Raw genomic sequence first — 17,703 nt, 5'->3', positions numbered from 1 at the left:
AAAGTATGGGAGCACGGCCCACAAAATGCGAAAGAACGGACATGTTCCATAATTCCCGGAACATTTCCACGGCACGGACACCCTTCCGTAGTGCTACGGAAAGGTGTCAGTGTTCAATGAAAGTGAATGGCTCCGTTTTTTACGGTCGTGTGCATGGGGCCTAAAGGAGGATTGATACTAAGGTATGACATCCCCATACATTATTATCACGTCGGAGGCGCGTCTCCCTGTTTACACACCAAGATGCGCAGCCGACAACCATAATATTTTTAAAACGATACGATCAGCAGATGAACGAGCGTTTCTCATTCGTCTGCTGATCGTTCCCCTGTTTACACAGCGCAATTATCGGCAATGAGCGTTCTATGAAACTCGTCTGCCCGATAATCGTCTAGTGTAAAACCCCCTTTAGTTTACATTTTGATCAAATTGTTTGAGCCTACTTGCCACTTCACGGTGACCTCTATTATGTGGGTCCCTAGTCTTATCAATCGCATGGCAAGCAATACCGCTGCAACACAGCACCCGCAGAGAGCGCAACCCAGGCGACCAACAGCACCCATTCTGATCTAAATGTAAATGAAGAACCTCATGTTCGTACAATAGATCAAGTTTAGCAAGCGGATGTGCGGTCCAGGTTTTCTTCTCTCCCTTAGGGCTTATTCAGACGAACATATAATACGTCCGTGCACGGACCTATGTTAGTCAATGGGGCCGTTCTGACTGTCAGTGATTTTCACGCAGTGTATGTCCGCTGCGTAAAACTCACGACATGTCCTATATTTGCCAGTTTTTCACGCATCACGCACCCATTGAAGTCAATGGGTGCGTAAAAACTGCGCACGGCACACGGACGCACTTCCGTGTGCCGCGCGTGATGCACGCTACAGAAGTCAAAACTAGGAATGAAAACAGAAAAGCACCACATTTTCTGTTTACAAACATACAAACGGACTGACATAATAATGCCAGCTGTGCGAAAATCACGCAGCCACGCATCATATGCTGCTGGCACACGGAGCTTTTATGGACCTTTTGCGCGCGCAAAACGCACAGACTCGTGTGAATCCGGCCTTAGCATTATTTAAACCGTATTGCGTATGGCGTAAAAAAAATAATTCAGAACAAAAACAATACATTTTATGTACACCAAAAGGGTGCTAAAAAAAACTACAAGCCGTCCTGCAAAAAACAAGCCCTCATACAGCTACATCGAGTAATAAAACATAAAAGAAACCATATAAAATTGTTATCACCATAATCATGCTGACCTATAGAATAAAGCTAACCTATTTCTACCGCAAGGCGTAAAAAAAAATAAAGGCAAAATAGAATGGTGGAATTTCTGGTTTTTTTTTTCCATTCCCCCCCAAAAAAATTATATTATTATAAAAGATAACCAATAAATTATATGTACCCCAAAATAGAACCAATAAGAACTAACTCGTCCTGCAAAAGATAAGCCCTTGTACAGTCAATAAAAAAACACTTAAACGTGCCCTTAAAGTGTAACTAAATGTTTGACGAACTTCTGACATGTCATAGTGACATGTCAGAAGTTTGAATTGGTGGGGGTCCGAACACGGAGACACCCACCAATCGCTAGAACAAAGCAGCTGAAGTGTTTGTGTGATTGCTCAGCCGCTTCGTGTCTGTTTGGCTTTTTCTGGAAAGCCAATGTATCGGAGTACGGGGCTCATAGACTTTCACCCATGGCCGGCTTTGGATACGTTCGACCAGTGCAGTCGCACAGGGCGCCAGCTGCCACAATGCAAGAGGGGTGCCAGCGGGTGTGTGTATCCCTGCGCCATTGCAACTACCAGCAGGGATACACACACTAACTGCAGTCGCCTTTCCGCCCGGGCGCGTCGCTACCGCTGTAGCAGTCATAGCAGCTGCTAGTGGTGACACCGGGCATGAGGGCGGTGGCGCCGCTAGCAGCCGCTGCGGCTGCTATAGCGGTAGCGACGGCACTATGGCAGAGCAGGGAGGTATCTCCCTGCTCTGCTATCTACTAGCGCCACTGTAGCTCCCTGCAGGAGCGGAATCCCCATGTGGCCGGCTGCTTGATGTCTCTGTCCATATATGGACAGTGACATCAGGGGAAACTCCTGAAGCGGAATCCCCGGTCACAGCGTTGCAGACTCTATGACCGGGGATTCTACTCCAGGAGAAGCCAATGACGTAATGGACACAGACGACAGGAGCTTCTCCTGGAGTGGAAGCGACGGTCAAAGCGTCAAAACCTACAAAAAAGGACAACTGTGCAGGAGCACAAAATACCCATCTTTCCCGGCTATGAAATAAATGTGTGGAAATAAACTAAGATATAACTTGATTGAAAATGATTAATCCTTTACTCAGACTAAATAAAAGTTCTATCTTAGTTTATTTCCACACATTTATTTGATACCCGGGAAAGCTGGGTATTTTGTGCTCCTGCACAGTTGTCCTTTTTTGAATGTCTATTGCCCGCCAGCTACCAGGGTCATTTCGTAGTCCTTGCACTACAAGGGGCTGTGGGCAGTGTGGCACTACCAACCAGGGGGCTGTGGGATGTGTGGCACTACCAACCAGGGGGCTGTGGGATGTGTGGCACTACCAACCAAGGGGCTGTGTGGCACTACCAACCAGGGGCACTACCAACCAGGGGGCTGTGGGATGTGTGGCACTACCAACCAAGGGGCTGTGTGGCACTACCAACCAGGGGGCTGTGGGGCACTACCAACCAGTGGGCTGTGTGGTACTACCAACCAGGTACTACCAACGAGGGGGTTGTGGGCAGTGTGGCACTACCTATCAGGGGGCTGTGGACTGTGTGTGACTACCAACCAGGGGGCTGTGGGATGTGTGGCACTACCAACCAGGGGGCTGTGGGCTGTGTGGCACTACCAACCAGGGGGATGTGGGGCACTACCAACCTGTGGGCTGTGTGACACTACCAACCAGGGGGTTGTGGGCAGTGTGGCACTACCTATCAGGGGCCTGTGGGCTGTGTCTCACTACTAACCAGGGGGCTGCGGGATGTGTGGCACTACCAACCAGGGGGCTGTGGGGCACTCCATAGCAGGGGGCTGTGTGGCACTCCCTACAGGGGGCTGTGTGGCGCTCCCTACAGGGGGCTGTGTGGCGCTACCTACAAGGGGGCTGTGTGGCGCTACCTACAAGGGGGCTGTGTGGCGCTACCTACAAGGGGGCTGTGTGGCGGTACCTACAAGGGGGCTGTCTGGCGCTACCTACAAGGGGGCTGTGTGGTGCTACCTACAAGGGGGCTGTCTGGCGCTACCTACAAGGGGGCTGTGTGGCGCTACCTACAAGGGGGCTGTGTGGTGCTACCTACAAGGGGGCTGTCTGGCGCTACCTACAAGGGGGCTGTCTGGCGCTACCTACAAGGGGGCTGTGTGGCGCTACCTACAAGGGGGCTGTGTGGTGCTACCTACAAGGGGGCTATCTGGCGCTACCTACAAGGGGGCTGTCTGGCGCTACCTACAAGGGGGCTCTCTGGCACTACCCACAAGGGGGCTGTCTGGTGCTACCTACAAGGGGGCTGTGTGGTGCTACCTACAAGGGGCTGTGTGGCGCTACCTACAGGGGGAATCTGTGAGTGGCGGGCTGATGGTCATTTTACTGTGAGTGGGGGGCTGATGGTCTTCAAGTGGTTTCCGCCTCTGACCTCCAATTGAAATTAATAGGAGGCAGTAAATACCTGCGGCGCTCGTTTGGAGCTTTTTTCCCTGCGTCATTCGCTTTAACAGCTTGAGAAAAAAAAAAAAAAAAGATCACACGCTGTCAGTTGCTGAAGGAATTTGGAGGCAGATTTTTTTTTGCCTTACAAAAAACGTGTGTGAACAGACGCTACGAGTGGAGTGCTTGTTCTTTAGCCGTTTTCTGTCTTTCTCAAAACAATTTTTGGTCGGGGGGCCCTGAGGAAATGTTATTTTTCCAGTGCTGCCTCGAGTCGTCCGAAAAGGTTGGGAAACTCTGTACTAGGCTACAGGATCCCGTCATGGAGCAGCTCAGTTCGTCATGGGAACGGGGCCTAGGTGAGTACAATTTTTGTTTTTGTTTGGGGGCACTGTCTACAAGGGGGAGGTGGGGGACTGTATGGCACGATCTACAAAAAGGAGGTGGGGGATTATGGCACTGTCTACTGGGAGGCTATATGGCAAAATCTACAGGGGGGCACTATACTGTGTGGGGGCCACTAAGCGGACATTATACTGTGTAGGGGGTACTACAGGTGGCATAATACTGTGGCCACAATTAGAGGACAAAATACTGTGTCCTTGAAGGGGTTGTAATATATTATTAAATATTATTATTATACTGTATGGGGGCACTAAAGGGGCATTTTTTTTTAATGATGGGGTGGGGCGCCGAAAGATCATTTCGCACAGGGCAGATGTGTATCCTCTATATGTATCTCCTGGACGTGTATCCTCTATATGTATCTCCTGCACATGTATCCTCTATATGTATCTCCTGCACGTGTATCCTCTATATGTATCTCCTAGACGTGTATCCTCTATATGTATCTCCTGCACGTGTATCCTCTATATGTATCTCCTGGACGTGTATCCTCTATATGTATCTCCTGGACGTGTATCCTCTATATGTATCTCCTGGACGTGTATCCTCTATATGTATCTCCTGCACATGTATCCTCTATATGTATCTCCTGCACGTGTATCCTCTATATGTATCTCCTGGACGTGTATCCTCTATATGTATCTCCTGCACGTGTATCCTCTATATGTATCTCCTGGACGTGTATCCTCTATATGTATCTCCTGGACGTGTATCCTCTATATGTATCTCCTGGACGTGTATCCTCTATATGTATCTCCTGGACGTGTATCCTCTATATGTATCTCCTGGACGTGTATCCTCTATATGTATCTCCTGGACGTGTATCCTCTATATGTATCTCCTGGACGTGTATCCTCTATATGTATCTCCTGCACGTGTATCCTCTATATGTATCTCCTGCACGTGTATCCTCTATATGTATCTCCTGCACGTGTATCCTCTATATGTATCTCCTGGATGTGTATCCTCTATATGTATCACCTGGATGTGTATCCTCTATATGTATCTCCTGCACGTGTATCCTCTATATGTATCTCCTGCACGTGTATCCTCTATATGTATCTCCTGCACGTGTATCCTCTATATGTATCTCCTGGACGTGTATCCTCTATATGTATCTCCTGGACGTGTATCCTCTATATGTATCTCCTGCACGTGTATCCTCTATATGTATCTCCTGGATGTGTATCCTCTATATGTATCTCCTGGACGTGTATCCTCTATATGTATCTCCTGGATGTATATCTCCTATATGTATATCCTGGACGTGTATCCTCTATATGTATCTCCTGCACGTGTATCCTCTATATGTATCTCCTGGACGTGTATCCTCTATATGTATCTCCTGGACGTGTATCCTCTATATGTATCTCCTGGACGTGTATCCTCTATATGTATCTCCTGGACGTGTATCCTCTATATGTATCTCCTGCACGTGTATCCTCTATATGTATCACCTGGATGTGTATCCTCTATATGTATCTCCTGCACGTGTATCCTCTATATGTATCACCTGGATGTGTATCCTCTATATGTATCTCCTGCACGTGTATCCTCTATATGTATCACCTGGATGTGTATCCTCTATATGTATCTCCTGGACGTGTATCCTCTATATGTATCTCCTGGACGTGTATCCCCTATGTGTATCTCCTGGACGTGTATCCTCTATGTGTATCTCCTGGACGTGTATCCTCTATGTGTATCTCCTGGACGTGTATCCTCTATATGTATCTCCTGGACGTGCATCCTCTATATGTATCTCCTGGACGTGTATCCTCTATATGTATCTCCTGGACGTGTATCCTCTATATGTATCTCCTGGACGTGTATCCTCTATATGTATCTCCTGCACGTGTATCCTCTATATGTATCTCCTGCACGTGTATCCTCTATATGTATCTCCTGGACGTGTATCCTCTATATGTATCTCCTGGACGTGTATCCTCTATATGTATCTCCTGGACGTGTATCCTCTATATGTATCTCCTGGACGTGCATCCTCTATATGTATCTCCTGGACGTGTATCCTCTATATGTATCTCCTGCACGTGTATCCTCTATATGTATCTCCTGCACGTGTATCCTCTATATGTATCTCCTGCACGTGTATCCTCTGTATGTATCTCCTGCACGTGTATCCTCTATATGTATCTCCTGGACGTGTATCCTCTATATGTATCTCCTGGACGTGTATCCTCTATATGTTTCTCCTGGACGTGTATCCTCTATATGTATCTCCTGGACGTGTATCCTCTATATGTATCTCCTGGACGTGTATCCTCTATATGTATCTCCTGGACGTGTATCCTCTATATGTATCTCCTGGACGTGTATCCTCTATATGTATCTCCTGGACGTGTATCCTCTATATGTATCTCCTGGACGTGCATCCTCTATATGTATCTCCTGGACGTGTATCCTCTGTATGTATCTCCTGCACGTGTATCCTCTGTATGTATCTCCTGCTCGTGTATCCTCTATATGTATCTCCTGGACGTGTATCCTCTATGTGTATCTCCTGCACGTGTATCCTCTATATGTATCTCCTGGACGTGTATCCTCTATATGTATCTCCTGGACGTGCATCCTCTATATGTATCTCCTGGACGTATATCCTCTATATGTATCTCCTGCACGTGTATCCTCTGTATGTATCTCCTGCTCGTGTATCCTCTATATGTATCTCCTGGACGTGTATCCTCTATATGTATCTCCTGCACGTGTATCCTCTGTATGTATCTCCTGCTCGTGTATCCTCTATATGTATCTCCTGGACGTGTATCCTCTATGTGTATCTCCTGCACGTGTATCCTCTATGTGTATCTCCTGGACGTGTATCCTCTATATCTATCTCCTGGACGTGCATCCTCTATATGTATCTCCTGGACGTATATCCTCTATATGTATCTCCTGCACGTGTATCCTCTGTATGTATCTCCTGCTCGTGTATCCTCTATATGTATCTCCTGGACGTGTATCCTCTGTATGTATCTCCTGCTCGTGTATCCTCTGTATGTATCTCCTGCTCGTGTATCCTCTATATGTATCTCCTGGACGTGTATCCTCTATATGTATCTCCTGGACGTGTATCCTCTATATGTATCTCCTGGACGTGCATCCTCTATATGTATCTCCTGGACGTGTATCCTCTATATATCTCCTGCACGTGTATCCTCTGTATGTATCTCCTGCTCGTGTATCCTCTATATGTATCTCCTGGACGTGTATCCCCTATATGTATCTCCTGGACGTGTATCCTCTATATGTATCTCCTGGACGTGTATCCTCGATATGTATCACCTGGATGTGTATCCTCTATATGTATCTCCTGCACGTGTATCCTCTATATGTATCTCCTGCACGTGTATCCTCTATATGTATCTCCTGCACGTGTATCCTCTATATGTATCTCCTGGACGTGTATCCTCTATATGTATCTCCTGGATGTGTATCCTCTATATGTATCTCCAGGGTATACATATAGAATACATACATACATACTCCCTATGATCTGTACATTTATTGTTACTGCTGGTGATGGATTTCTCTGCTGGACAGGTTAACAGCCGTCATACTCTGCAGGGTTGGTATTTACAGGGCGTGTGAAGGTAAGTCCAGGCCGCACTATATCACTGTGTGTCAGTAACAGCCTCAGTATATTATATTTTATAGCTGTACAATCCATTTATAGAACAGGAGCTGTAATTCTCTGCTGATAACAAGTAGTGGCTTTGGGAATAGACCAGAGACTCTTCTGACGAGTCCTATTTTATTTAGGGGAACAATCCCTGAGTCGTCCTCTTCTGTCACACGGTTAAAAAATAATATTTAGCCGATTTTGGGAACGCTGGGTGACAACTAATATAGCGTCCATTACAGCACTCATGGGGGGTTGTCACTCAGATGTCTAGGGTCTTATGCAGTGATACATCCACTTACTCTAATATTACTTTATATTACTGATTTACCAGCCAGGACTATACGACACACCTGACAACCCTTTTGAGAGCTGCCATATTGGTTGTCACCCAGCTCTTAAAGGAACAATCCAGAAAAAACTGATTCACAGGGATGCCTAGTTCAGGGCTTTTGAGGGGTGGAGCATTGCACTGTGTTTTTTAAATTCCTGTGTCAAGCACCGCCCCTCCGGCCCTACAAGGGCTTATAAAAATATTATCTTTACTGGGATTTTGAGGCGAAACACTATTTAATGTATTCAGATGTCTATAGACATATAGTGTAGGCCTGAACAGTTCTTACTAAAGAATAAGACACCTGTATCATGAACACCATGTCCTTGGCTGCACGGGTAATCCAGGGATAAAATAATAAAATAAGTCATTGGGGTAGAGTTTCCCTTTATCATTTATTGCACGGAATACTTTAGCAGCAGCTTTTCTTCCATGAAAACACACATTTTTGACTATTCTTATATTACCGTAGACCTTTTATTCAATAAAAACTTAAATTCGCCTTGTCCCAGGCGATAATGTGCACAGGAGGCATGAAAGAATGAAGGAGTGGTGGCGCCATCTAGTGGCAGATACTAGGAAGAACTTTTTATATACGAGGAGGCATAGATAAAGCATCAGGGATGAGTGTAAATCGCCATTATCTCACTGCTCTGAGGGCAAAATAAATAATTCTCTGCACATTTCATTATCTCGGTATAATGGTTCAGCTGAGGCCTGAGCTACACGCAGGGGCGTAGCTAAAGGCTCATGGGCCCCAGTGCATAGGTTCTCCATGGGCCCCCCTCCAACTTCTCTTCATGGCCGAAGAGACAGCATATCTATAGCACTACGTACCCTATAGCTATGGGTAGGATTAGATACAGCGGCTCAGCAGACAGTATCACACATGATAGGATTAGATACACGGCTCAGCAGACAGTATCACACATGATAGGATTAGATACAGGGCCCAGCGGACAGTATCACACATGATAGGCTTAGATACAGGGCCAAGCGGACAATATCACACATGGTAGGCTTAGATACAGGGCCCAGTGGACAGTATCACACATGATAGGCTTAGATACATGGCCAAGCGGACAGTATCACAAATGGTAGGCTTAGCTACAGGGCCCATGTGTGATACTGTCTGTTGGGCTCTGTATCCAAGTCTACCTTGTGAAATCGTATAATCGTTTAATCCCTCCCCCCAGCACTTTCCACAAAGTGATGGAGGGGGCGGAGTCAGTGACGTTCGCCTGGACGAGCGTCACTGACTTCGTTCCGCTCCCCCCCCCTCGTCGGCAGTTTCTGGTGACAGGAGAACCTGCCGATGTTCAGCCCTGCAGTCCTCCGTAGTTGGACCCCTCAGCGGACATCACATCGGCGGGTCCACACAGTGGACAGTGTGGTAAATGGGGGCCTGTGAACCCCCTGGCTTAGGGGCCGAGTCGCAAGTGCGACCCCTATAGCTACGCCACTGGCTACACGGGGATTGTCAGGCTTATGATTGCACTTCTATAATCTCCAGCTATTGATGAGCTCTTGTAGGTTCTGAGAATTGCGACATTAGCGCTGGACGAACACGAGATTCTATTTTCGTTTTCTAACAATCGCTCAATGTCCCAGACTGATAGTTTAGGCTGTGTTCACACATCGAGATTTATTGCAGATTTCCGAGCTAAAACCAGAAGTGGATCCAGGAGGAAGGAGATGTAGAAGTTCTTCCTTTATATTTCCCATTCCCTTTAAAACCACTGTGGCTCAAAAATCAGCATTAAATTGCAATGTGTGAACATAGCCTGAGGGTATGTTCACACGCAGTGTTTTCAGGCGTAATTCAGGCGTTTTAATTACGCCTGAAAAAACGGCTCCATTACGCCTACAAACATCTGCCCATTGCTTGGAAAGGAATTTACGATGTTCTGTCACTGTCAAAATACGGCGCGTAAAATGACGGCTCATCAAAAGAAGTGCAGGACACTTCTTGGGACGTTTTTGGAGGCGTTTTTCATTGACTCCGTTGAAAAACAGCTCCAAAAACGGCCGTAAAAAAACGCCGCGAAAAACGCGAGTTGCTACAAAAACGTCTGAAATTCAGGAGCTGTTTTCGCCTGAGAACAGCTCCGTATTTTCAGACATTTTTAGTCTAGCGTGTGAACATACCCTGAGAGGTAGCACCACGGAGATGGTTTTTGCTTTTACTCTGATGGGGAAACTAATAAATAATAGAGATTGTTGGCAACACAAGATGATGAGGAAATATAAAATGTCGCAATTACTTCAAGGGCTCGTCCAGACATAGAAATAATTTTTCATCGTTGTAGAATAACATCTGTAATTTTCTAGTATCATTTGTTTTAATTCCTCACCATTTTCAAGATCTCTGCTTTCTGTAAGTGAATGGGAAGATTTTCTGTTTACATCCAGAGGCTGACCTAACACTTCTCACAGCTGATAATTTGTTACAGTTGTATCCAGTCTTTACAATCCTGTGTGGTAAACGGCCTGGGCCCCAGACTGATACATTTTACCTGCACGGATACATTGTAACAAACTATCCGGAAGAGAGATAGTTTTGTGCTGCTGATGTGTTTAGCTCACAGAGGATTGTGTAGACTAGACCTTGCATTGTGCCAGGTTGAGCAGTCTCTGGATGTAAACAAGAATGTTCCCATTCACTGACTGCAAGAGGAGATTATTGAAAATGTTGAGGAATTGAAACACAAAGGTGTGAATTTATGAGGATTGGTGTTTCATACACGAGTCTTAATCTAAAGAGCGCTGGAGTAAGATGCGGATAATATCTTAAGCTGCGCACGTGCGCCAGAAAAGTCAAATCAGCGCTATAATTTATGCCAATTCCTTGCGTAAATTATAGTCAGTGTGTTGTGCCGTGGAAGGCCCATCAGCTACGGCCCTGTCCATGTCTTTCTGTTGTTCTGCTCTGTCTGAGGAGAACAAGAGCAAAGCCGGAAGCAATGGTTGTTCTTTTTTACGGGATCTGCGACGGAGGCCCCTAACGGAGCTGTCAACGCAGATGTGAACAGGCCCTGAGCCCCGCCTGCTTTTGGGGAAAGCATACCTCCCAACCGTCCTGGAGATAGCGGGACAGTCCCGGGCACCCCGGGGTATGTCCTGCTGTCAACTGTATCTGCGTCCTCAGGACGCAGAAACAGTTGAACCCAATGCTGAAGCAGGGAACCATCAGCTCCCTGCTTCAGAATTAGTTTAGAGCGGAGGAGAAGAGGGAGCTCCTCCACTCGCCGAGGACTCCCCGGGCACAGCGCTACTTTAAGCGCTGTGCTCGGGGAAGTGCTTGACGTCACTCTCCATACATAGACAGGGATGTCAGTGGCTACTGATTGAGCGGAATCCCGGTTGCCGATGATCTGGCCGAGGATTCCGCTCCTAGAGGAAACCCCTGAGGTCACTGTCCATATATGGACAATGAAGTCAGGGGCTCCTCCTGGAGTGGAATTCCCGGCCAGAGTCGGCAGGGAGTAGCCACTGACGTCCCTGTCTTTATATGTACAGTGACATCAGGGCTTGCCTCTAGGAGCGGACTCCCCGGCCTATGCTCTGGCTGGGGATTACGCTCTTAGAGGGAGTCCCAATGGCGCTATCTACAGGGGAAGGTAGCGCTATCTTCAAGGGGGGTGTGGCACTATCAACATGGACACTGTGGCACTATATAGGGGCACTATCTACAAGGGCACTGGCACGAGGGGCAGCTTTGGGGGCATTATACTGTATGGGGCAGCTATGGGGGGCATTATGCTGTCTGGGGGTATTAAGCTGTATGGGGCATTATTCTGTATGGGGGCATATGTGTGGGCATTATGCTGTATGGTTGCATTACACTGCATGGGGCAGCTATTGGGGGCATTATGCTGTATGGGGGAAATTGTTTGGGCATTATAACTCATGGGGGCATCTGTGTTGGCTTTATACTGTATGGGGGCATCTATCGGGGCATTATCCTGTATGGTGGCACTATGGCAGCGTGATACTGTGTGGGCTGAATCGGGTGTGCATGGGCGGGGATTGGATTAGAGGCGTGGTTTAAAATAAAAACATTTGACGCTACGCGTGCCGCATCGGTTGTCCCTCTTTGTGATACTTGGATGTTGGGAGGTGTGGGGTAAAGTGGCATGAGAAGTGCAAATCCCCAAAAAGTCGTAACTTTTTTCGCGCAAACATGAACAAACTTTTCTGTGGTAAGATATGTTGAAGCGTAGAAGTGTATCTGCGATCGTATACCACAAACTGGACTCGCTGATAATATAGAATTAGTCAAATAAACGAAGTATCCGAGTAATGCGCAATAAAACGCCTGCAACTAGTGGAGAACTACAAGTCACAGCAGCTCAAGCTTGACCTTATGTAAATCAGTCAGAAAGCTACGGTCACGTGTTACCTCTACCAATACAGGACACGTGACCATCTCTGTGTCCCGCTCATTACTTCCCCAACCTGTGTTTGATGAGTGCTACATCGATGCTGTTCCGGACCGACACTAATCACGTGGCACATTAGTTCCGAACGAATTTTTGTTCCGGATATGCTCAGGCTTTAGTCTTCCGATGAGCTCTATTGGTCGAAAAGTGATGTGGGGGCGGAGTCGGAACAGCTATTGGCTAGTGTGGAAGCAGCTGGTGGCGCACTGACCAATAGGAATAGAGCAGATGATGTGCCGAGAGTGTGGCGGCTGAAGAGTTCGACACCGGGAGCTGAGCCGCTTCACACAGGTAATGACCGGGGGAGAGAAGTATGGTATTATTATTACACTGCTTTATATTTATTATGTTATTATTCTGCTTTATATTTATTATTATGTTATGTTTATTTTGTATTATATTATGCTATTTTTTTTATTCTATTTGTTATTATGATGCTACATTATATTTATGACGTTAAAATCTATACTGTGTATTATGTTATATTATTTTTTATTATTATTATTATGCTACATTACATTACATTGTTATACATTATTATATGTTCCATACTGTGTATTGTCATAATATATATTTAGTCTGGCATTCCTGTATAAAAACGTCTCATGATGTAGGAGGAATAATTATATCCTTACTTTTGCGCACTTCTGACACATTCACACACACTGGTAAACATTGCAAATTATTTCCTGCACGCGACGTCCTAACCAGAGCCGTAACATTTTTGGTATCTGAGATTAGATTTATGTGCACAGCGCAGCACCACATTGCGAATGCTGGAACAGTGACATTTACTGTTTGTACATGAGCTGCAGTATATCATAGATGTCATATACAATGGACTGTAGGTCGGGACATACTGCACTGCATCAGCGGTGATGACCGCGAGGTCATACGTTATATGTCCTTATCATGTAACACAAGACTGAACTGATCCACCTGTACATAGTCACCATTTATATTACCTTTCAGTAAGAACCAAGGTGGGAAGATGAAGAAAGCGACCTGCACGGCTCCTGTTAACATCGCCGTCATAAAATACTGTGAGTAGCTGCAAATGGAAAGAGGTTAGGGACCGCAATCCCTTAATATAACTTTTATCAGCAGAATCACTCCAGTCAGCAGCCAGAGAAATCCAGAAAACTCTGCAGAACTGCTGGTGGAAAGTCAGATTCTCTGAAGATTCCCTATAAATTGGAGAAGGCGGCTGATGCTGGAGTGCCCCTTTATAGAGCGGAAATCATTTCCTAGAGCCCTGGTACAGGCATGACATCCAGAGCACAGTATCACTTTCATCCGGAGTGTTCCTTTACATTTTTTCTTCCACAATTAGGAAACATTCATTTATTATACAAAATGTCAGTAATATTAACAATCCTTTCAAACCACATTTTTCAGGGGGAAAGAGGAACGAGGAACTGATTCTCCCAATTAACTCATCTCTCAGTGTTACGCTGCATCAGGACCAGGTGGGTGACACTTTTTAAGAAGTTTTTCTCATAGCTGCCTTTTTTTTTTTTTTTTTGTATTGCTGCAGTAAACATCTAATAATAAAAGGAACAGGATCATAGTGGGCTGTTGGAAGATGGGGGGGTCAGTACAATTCAAATTGAAAATCTTGTAGGAGAATCCAATCTATCGAGCGTCAACATAGTGAGCAATAGTTTACAGAGAAGGCATGGACGTCGGCCCTGTGGAGTTGACCCAAAATAACGTTCATTTTCTGGGGGAATCTAGAAAAGATTTTCTCTTAATCCAGTAACACTTCATGTTTTGTATCTCACAGTTAAAAACCACAACTACAGTTGCAGCAAGCCGGGATTTCACAGAGGATCGGATCTGGCTGAATGGAAAAGAGGATAATATTAGTCACCCTCGACTTCAATCCTGCTTACGTGAGAGTAAGTGACCTATTGCATAAATGTGTAAATAACTTCTTTATAATTATAGCCAAAACAGCCTTTCTGAAATCCATTTTACAGTTTATATATAGAATTAACCCACATAAAAATAATCACATTCTAAAAAAAATCAGTTTACATACATTACATTACTTATTCTGTACTGATCCTGAGTTACATCCTGTATTATACTCCAGAGCTGCACTCACTATTCTGCTGGTGGAGTCACTGTGTACATACATTACATTACTTATTCTGTACTGATCCTGAGTTACATCCTGTATTATACTCCAGAGCTGCACTCGCTATTCTGCAGGTGGAGTCACTGTGTACATACATTACATTAATTATCCTGTACTGATCCGGAGTTATATCCTGTATTATACTCCAGAGCTGTACTCACTATTCTGCTGGTGGAGTCACTGTGTACATACATTACATTACTTATCCTGTACTGATCCTGAGTTACATCCTGTATTATACTCCAGAGCTGCACTCACTATTCTGCTGGTGGAGTCACTGTGTACATACATTACATTACTTATCCTGTACTGATCCTGAGTTACATCCTGTATTATACTCCAGAGCTGCACTCACTATTCTGCTGGTGGAGTCACTGTGTACATACATTACATTACTTATTCTGTACTGATCCTGAGTTACATCCTGTATTATACTCCAGAGCTGCACTCGCTATTCTGCAGGTGGAGTCACTGTGTACATACATTACATTAATTATCCTGTACTGATCCGGAGTTATATCCTGTATTATACTCCAGAGCTGTACTCACTATTCTGCTGGTGGAGTCACTGTGTACATACATTACATTACTTATCCTGTACTGATCCTGAGTTACATCCTGTATTATACTCCAGAGCTGCACTCACTATTCTGCTGGTGGAGTCACTGTGTACATACATTACATTACTTATCCTGTACTGATCCTGCGTTACATCCTGTATTATACTCCAGAGCTGCACTCACTATTCTGCTGGTGGAGTCACTGTGTACATACATTATATTACTTCTCCTGTGCTGATCCTGAGTTACATCCTGTATTATACTCCAAGGCTGCAGTCATTATTCTGCTGGTGGAGTCACTGTGTACATACATTACATTACTTATCCTGTACTGATCCTGAGTTACATCCTGTATTATACTCCAGAGCTGCACTCACTATTCTGCTGGTGGAGTCACTGTGTACATACATTACATTACTTATACTGTACTGATCCTGAGTTACATCCTGTATTATACTCCAGAGCTGCACTCACTATTCTGCTGGTGGAGTCACTGTGTACATACATTACATTACTTATCCTGTACTGATCCTGAGTTACATCCTGTATTATACTCCAGAGCTGCACTCACTATTCTGCTGGTGGAGTCACTGTGTACATACATTACATTACTTATCCTGTACTGATCCTGAGTTACATCCTGTATTATACTCCAGAGCTGCGCTCACTATTCTGCTGGTGGAGTCACTGTGTACATACATTACATTACTTATACTGTACTGATCCTGAGTTACATCCTGTATTATACTCCAGAGCTGCACTCACTATTCTGCTGGTGGAGTCACTGTGTACATACATTACATTACTTCTCCTGTACTGATCCTGAGTTATATCCTGTATTATACTCCAGAGCTGCACTCTCTATTCTGCTTGTGGAGTCACTGTGTACATACATTACATATCCAGTACTGATTCTGAGTTACATCCTGTATTATACTCCAGAGCTGCACTCACTATTCTGCTGGTGGAGTCACTGTGTACATACATTACATTACTTATCCTGTACTGATCCTGAGTTACATCCTGTATTATACTCCAGAGCTGCACTCACTATTCTGCTAGTGGAGTCACTGTGTACATACATTACATTACTTATCCTGTACTGATCCTGAGTTACATCCTGTATTATACTCCAGAGCTGCACTCTCTATTCTCCAGGCTTCAGGGCAGAAGTTTCCCGGGATTCTCTGCTTGCGCTGGTGATTTTGCATTCTTGGAAGTGTCCTCTTTACATCAGGAACTTTAGAAACACCTGGTGTATGAATAACTAACTGCCCCCTGCATTATATGAGCTGTTAGGTTGTGTCTGACGACAAGCTTGCTGACTGTTTTCAATCATTATTAACATAATTGTGAATGCACCTCTGAGCTATAATACAGACTGTATCTCCGGATTAGTTCACTTATCAGAATTTACGAAGACACTTCAGCTTTTTATGTAGATTATCTATGTATAAACTGTGAAGTTGTGGTAAAGGGTAAAAAAGACCTTGTTCGCTGAAAGTTTACAATAACGCCAGTGATCTGGCCATTAATATGTGCCATCTTTTCAGCCATCCACTAATATTGATAATTGTATTGATATTTTTGATTCCCATAGTCCGTCGTCTGGCCAGGAAGAGGAGAAGCAGCGGTGGCAGCCGAGAGGACAGCGCCTCAAGAATCCTAAATGACAAGGTTCACATATGTTCAGTCAACAACTTCCCCACAGCTGCCGGGCTGGCGTCTTCTGCTGCTGGATATGCTTGTCTGGGTAAATACAGTATATGCACGCCAAGGAAATCATTCCTTTTCTTAACATTTGCCCCATGACATTTAAATCTAGAAGTTTCTTAGGAAAAGACTGCAAAATTCTGCTAAAAAAAAATATGTTGGCACACCGTCTGCTGCTAAGTGCTAAGGAGTATATATATATATATATGAATGAGAATATTTAACGGTTTGATTCTACATAAATAATGAGTAATATTGCAAATGCTTCTCTTCTTGGATTTATTTTTTTGTACATATTTTAATATATTCATTCTATCTTTCAGTGTACAGCCTGGCAAAGCTATATGGTGTGGAAGGTGAGCTATCCGAGATTGCCAGGCAGGGTTCTGGCAGCGCCTGTAGGAGCATGTATGGAGGATTTGTCCAGTGGGTTATGGGTGAAAGAGAAGATGGTAAGGACAGCCTGGCTCAGCTGGTGGAACCAGAAACTCACTGGCCAGAACTGCGGATCCTGATCTTGGTAGTAAGTATGGGGGCATTACCCCAAGGTGGCGGCACAGAGCAGAGGGGATGATGTGTGTTCAGAATTGTAATAAACAACCGCAGTGATTGTGTATCTAATATTTCAGGCAAGTGCGGAGAAGAAGCATGTGGGCAGTACAGCGGGCATGCAGACGAGTGTAGAGACCAGCCCCTTACTCAAGGTAATCCCCTCTCTTTAGATAAATGTACACTTGGATACACGCAGTAAAAGTTTTTGTTGTCTCCGCAGTTTGCTTTTA

General features: G+C 45.0%; 1 protein-coding gene across 4 annotated transcripts in view; it reads left to right on the top strand.

The window, feature by feature from the left end:
- The window catches only part of MVD (mevalonate diphosphate decarboxylase), a 107,055-nt gene that overhangs the window by 81,673 nt on the left and 7,679 nt on the right, over window positions 1-17,703 (top strand). For 3 of the 4 annotated variants that reach the window (XM_075838352.1, XM_075838350.1, XM_075838351.1), the window contains 6 exons: window positions 13,478-13,548; window positions 13,904-13,974; window positions 14,292-14,406; window positions 16,809-16,961; window positions 17,245-17,444; window positions 17,551-17,625. In XM_075838352.1, coding sequence (XP_075694467.1) covers window positions 13,478-13,548; window positions 13,904-13,974; window positions 14,292-14,406; window positions 16,809-16,961; window positions 17,245-17,444; window positions 17,551-17,625 — 685 coding nt within the window. Of the gene's footprint in view, window positions 1-12,691; window positions 12,797-13,477; window positions 13,549-13,903; window positions 13,975-14,291; window positions 14,407-16,808; window positions 16,962-17,244; window positions 17,445-17,550; window positions 17,626-17,703 lie in introns of those variants that run through there. The other variant, XM_075838353.1, reaches the window with a different exon arrangement.

The sequence above is a fragment of the Rhinoderma darwinii genome, chromosome 9 (assembly GCF_050947455.1).
Source record: "Rhinoderma darwinii isolate aRhiDar2 chromosome 9, aRhiDar2.hap1, whole genome shotgun sequence".
Lineage (NCBI taxonomy): Eukaryota > Metazoa > Chordata > Amphibia > Anura > Rhinodermatidae > Rhinoderma > Rhinoderma darwinii.
Note: the sequence above shows the minus strand (reverse complement) of the source record. Positions and strands in the feature narration are given on the sequence as shown.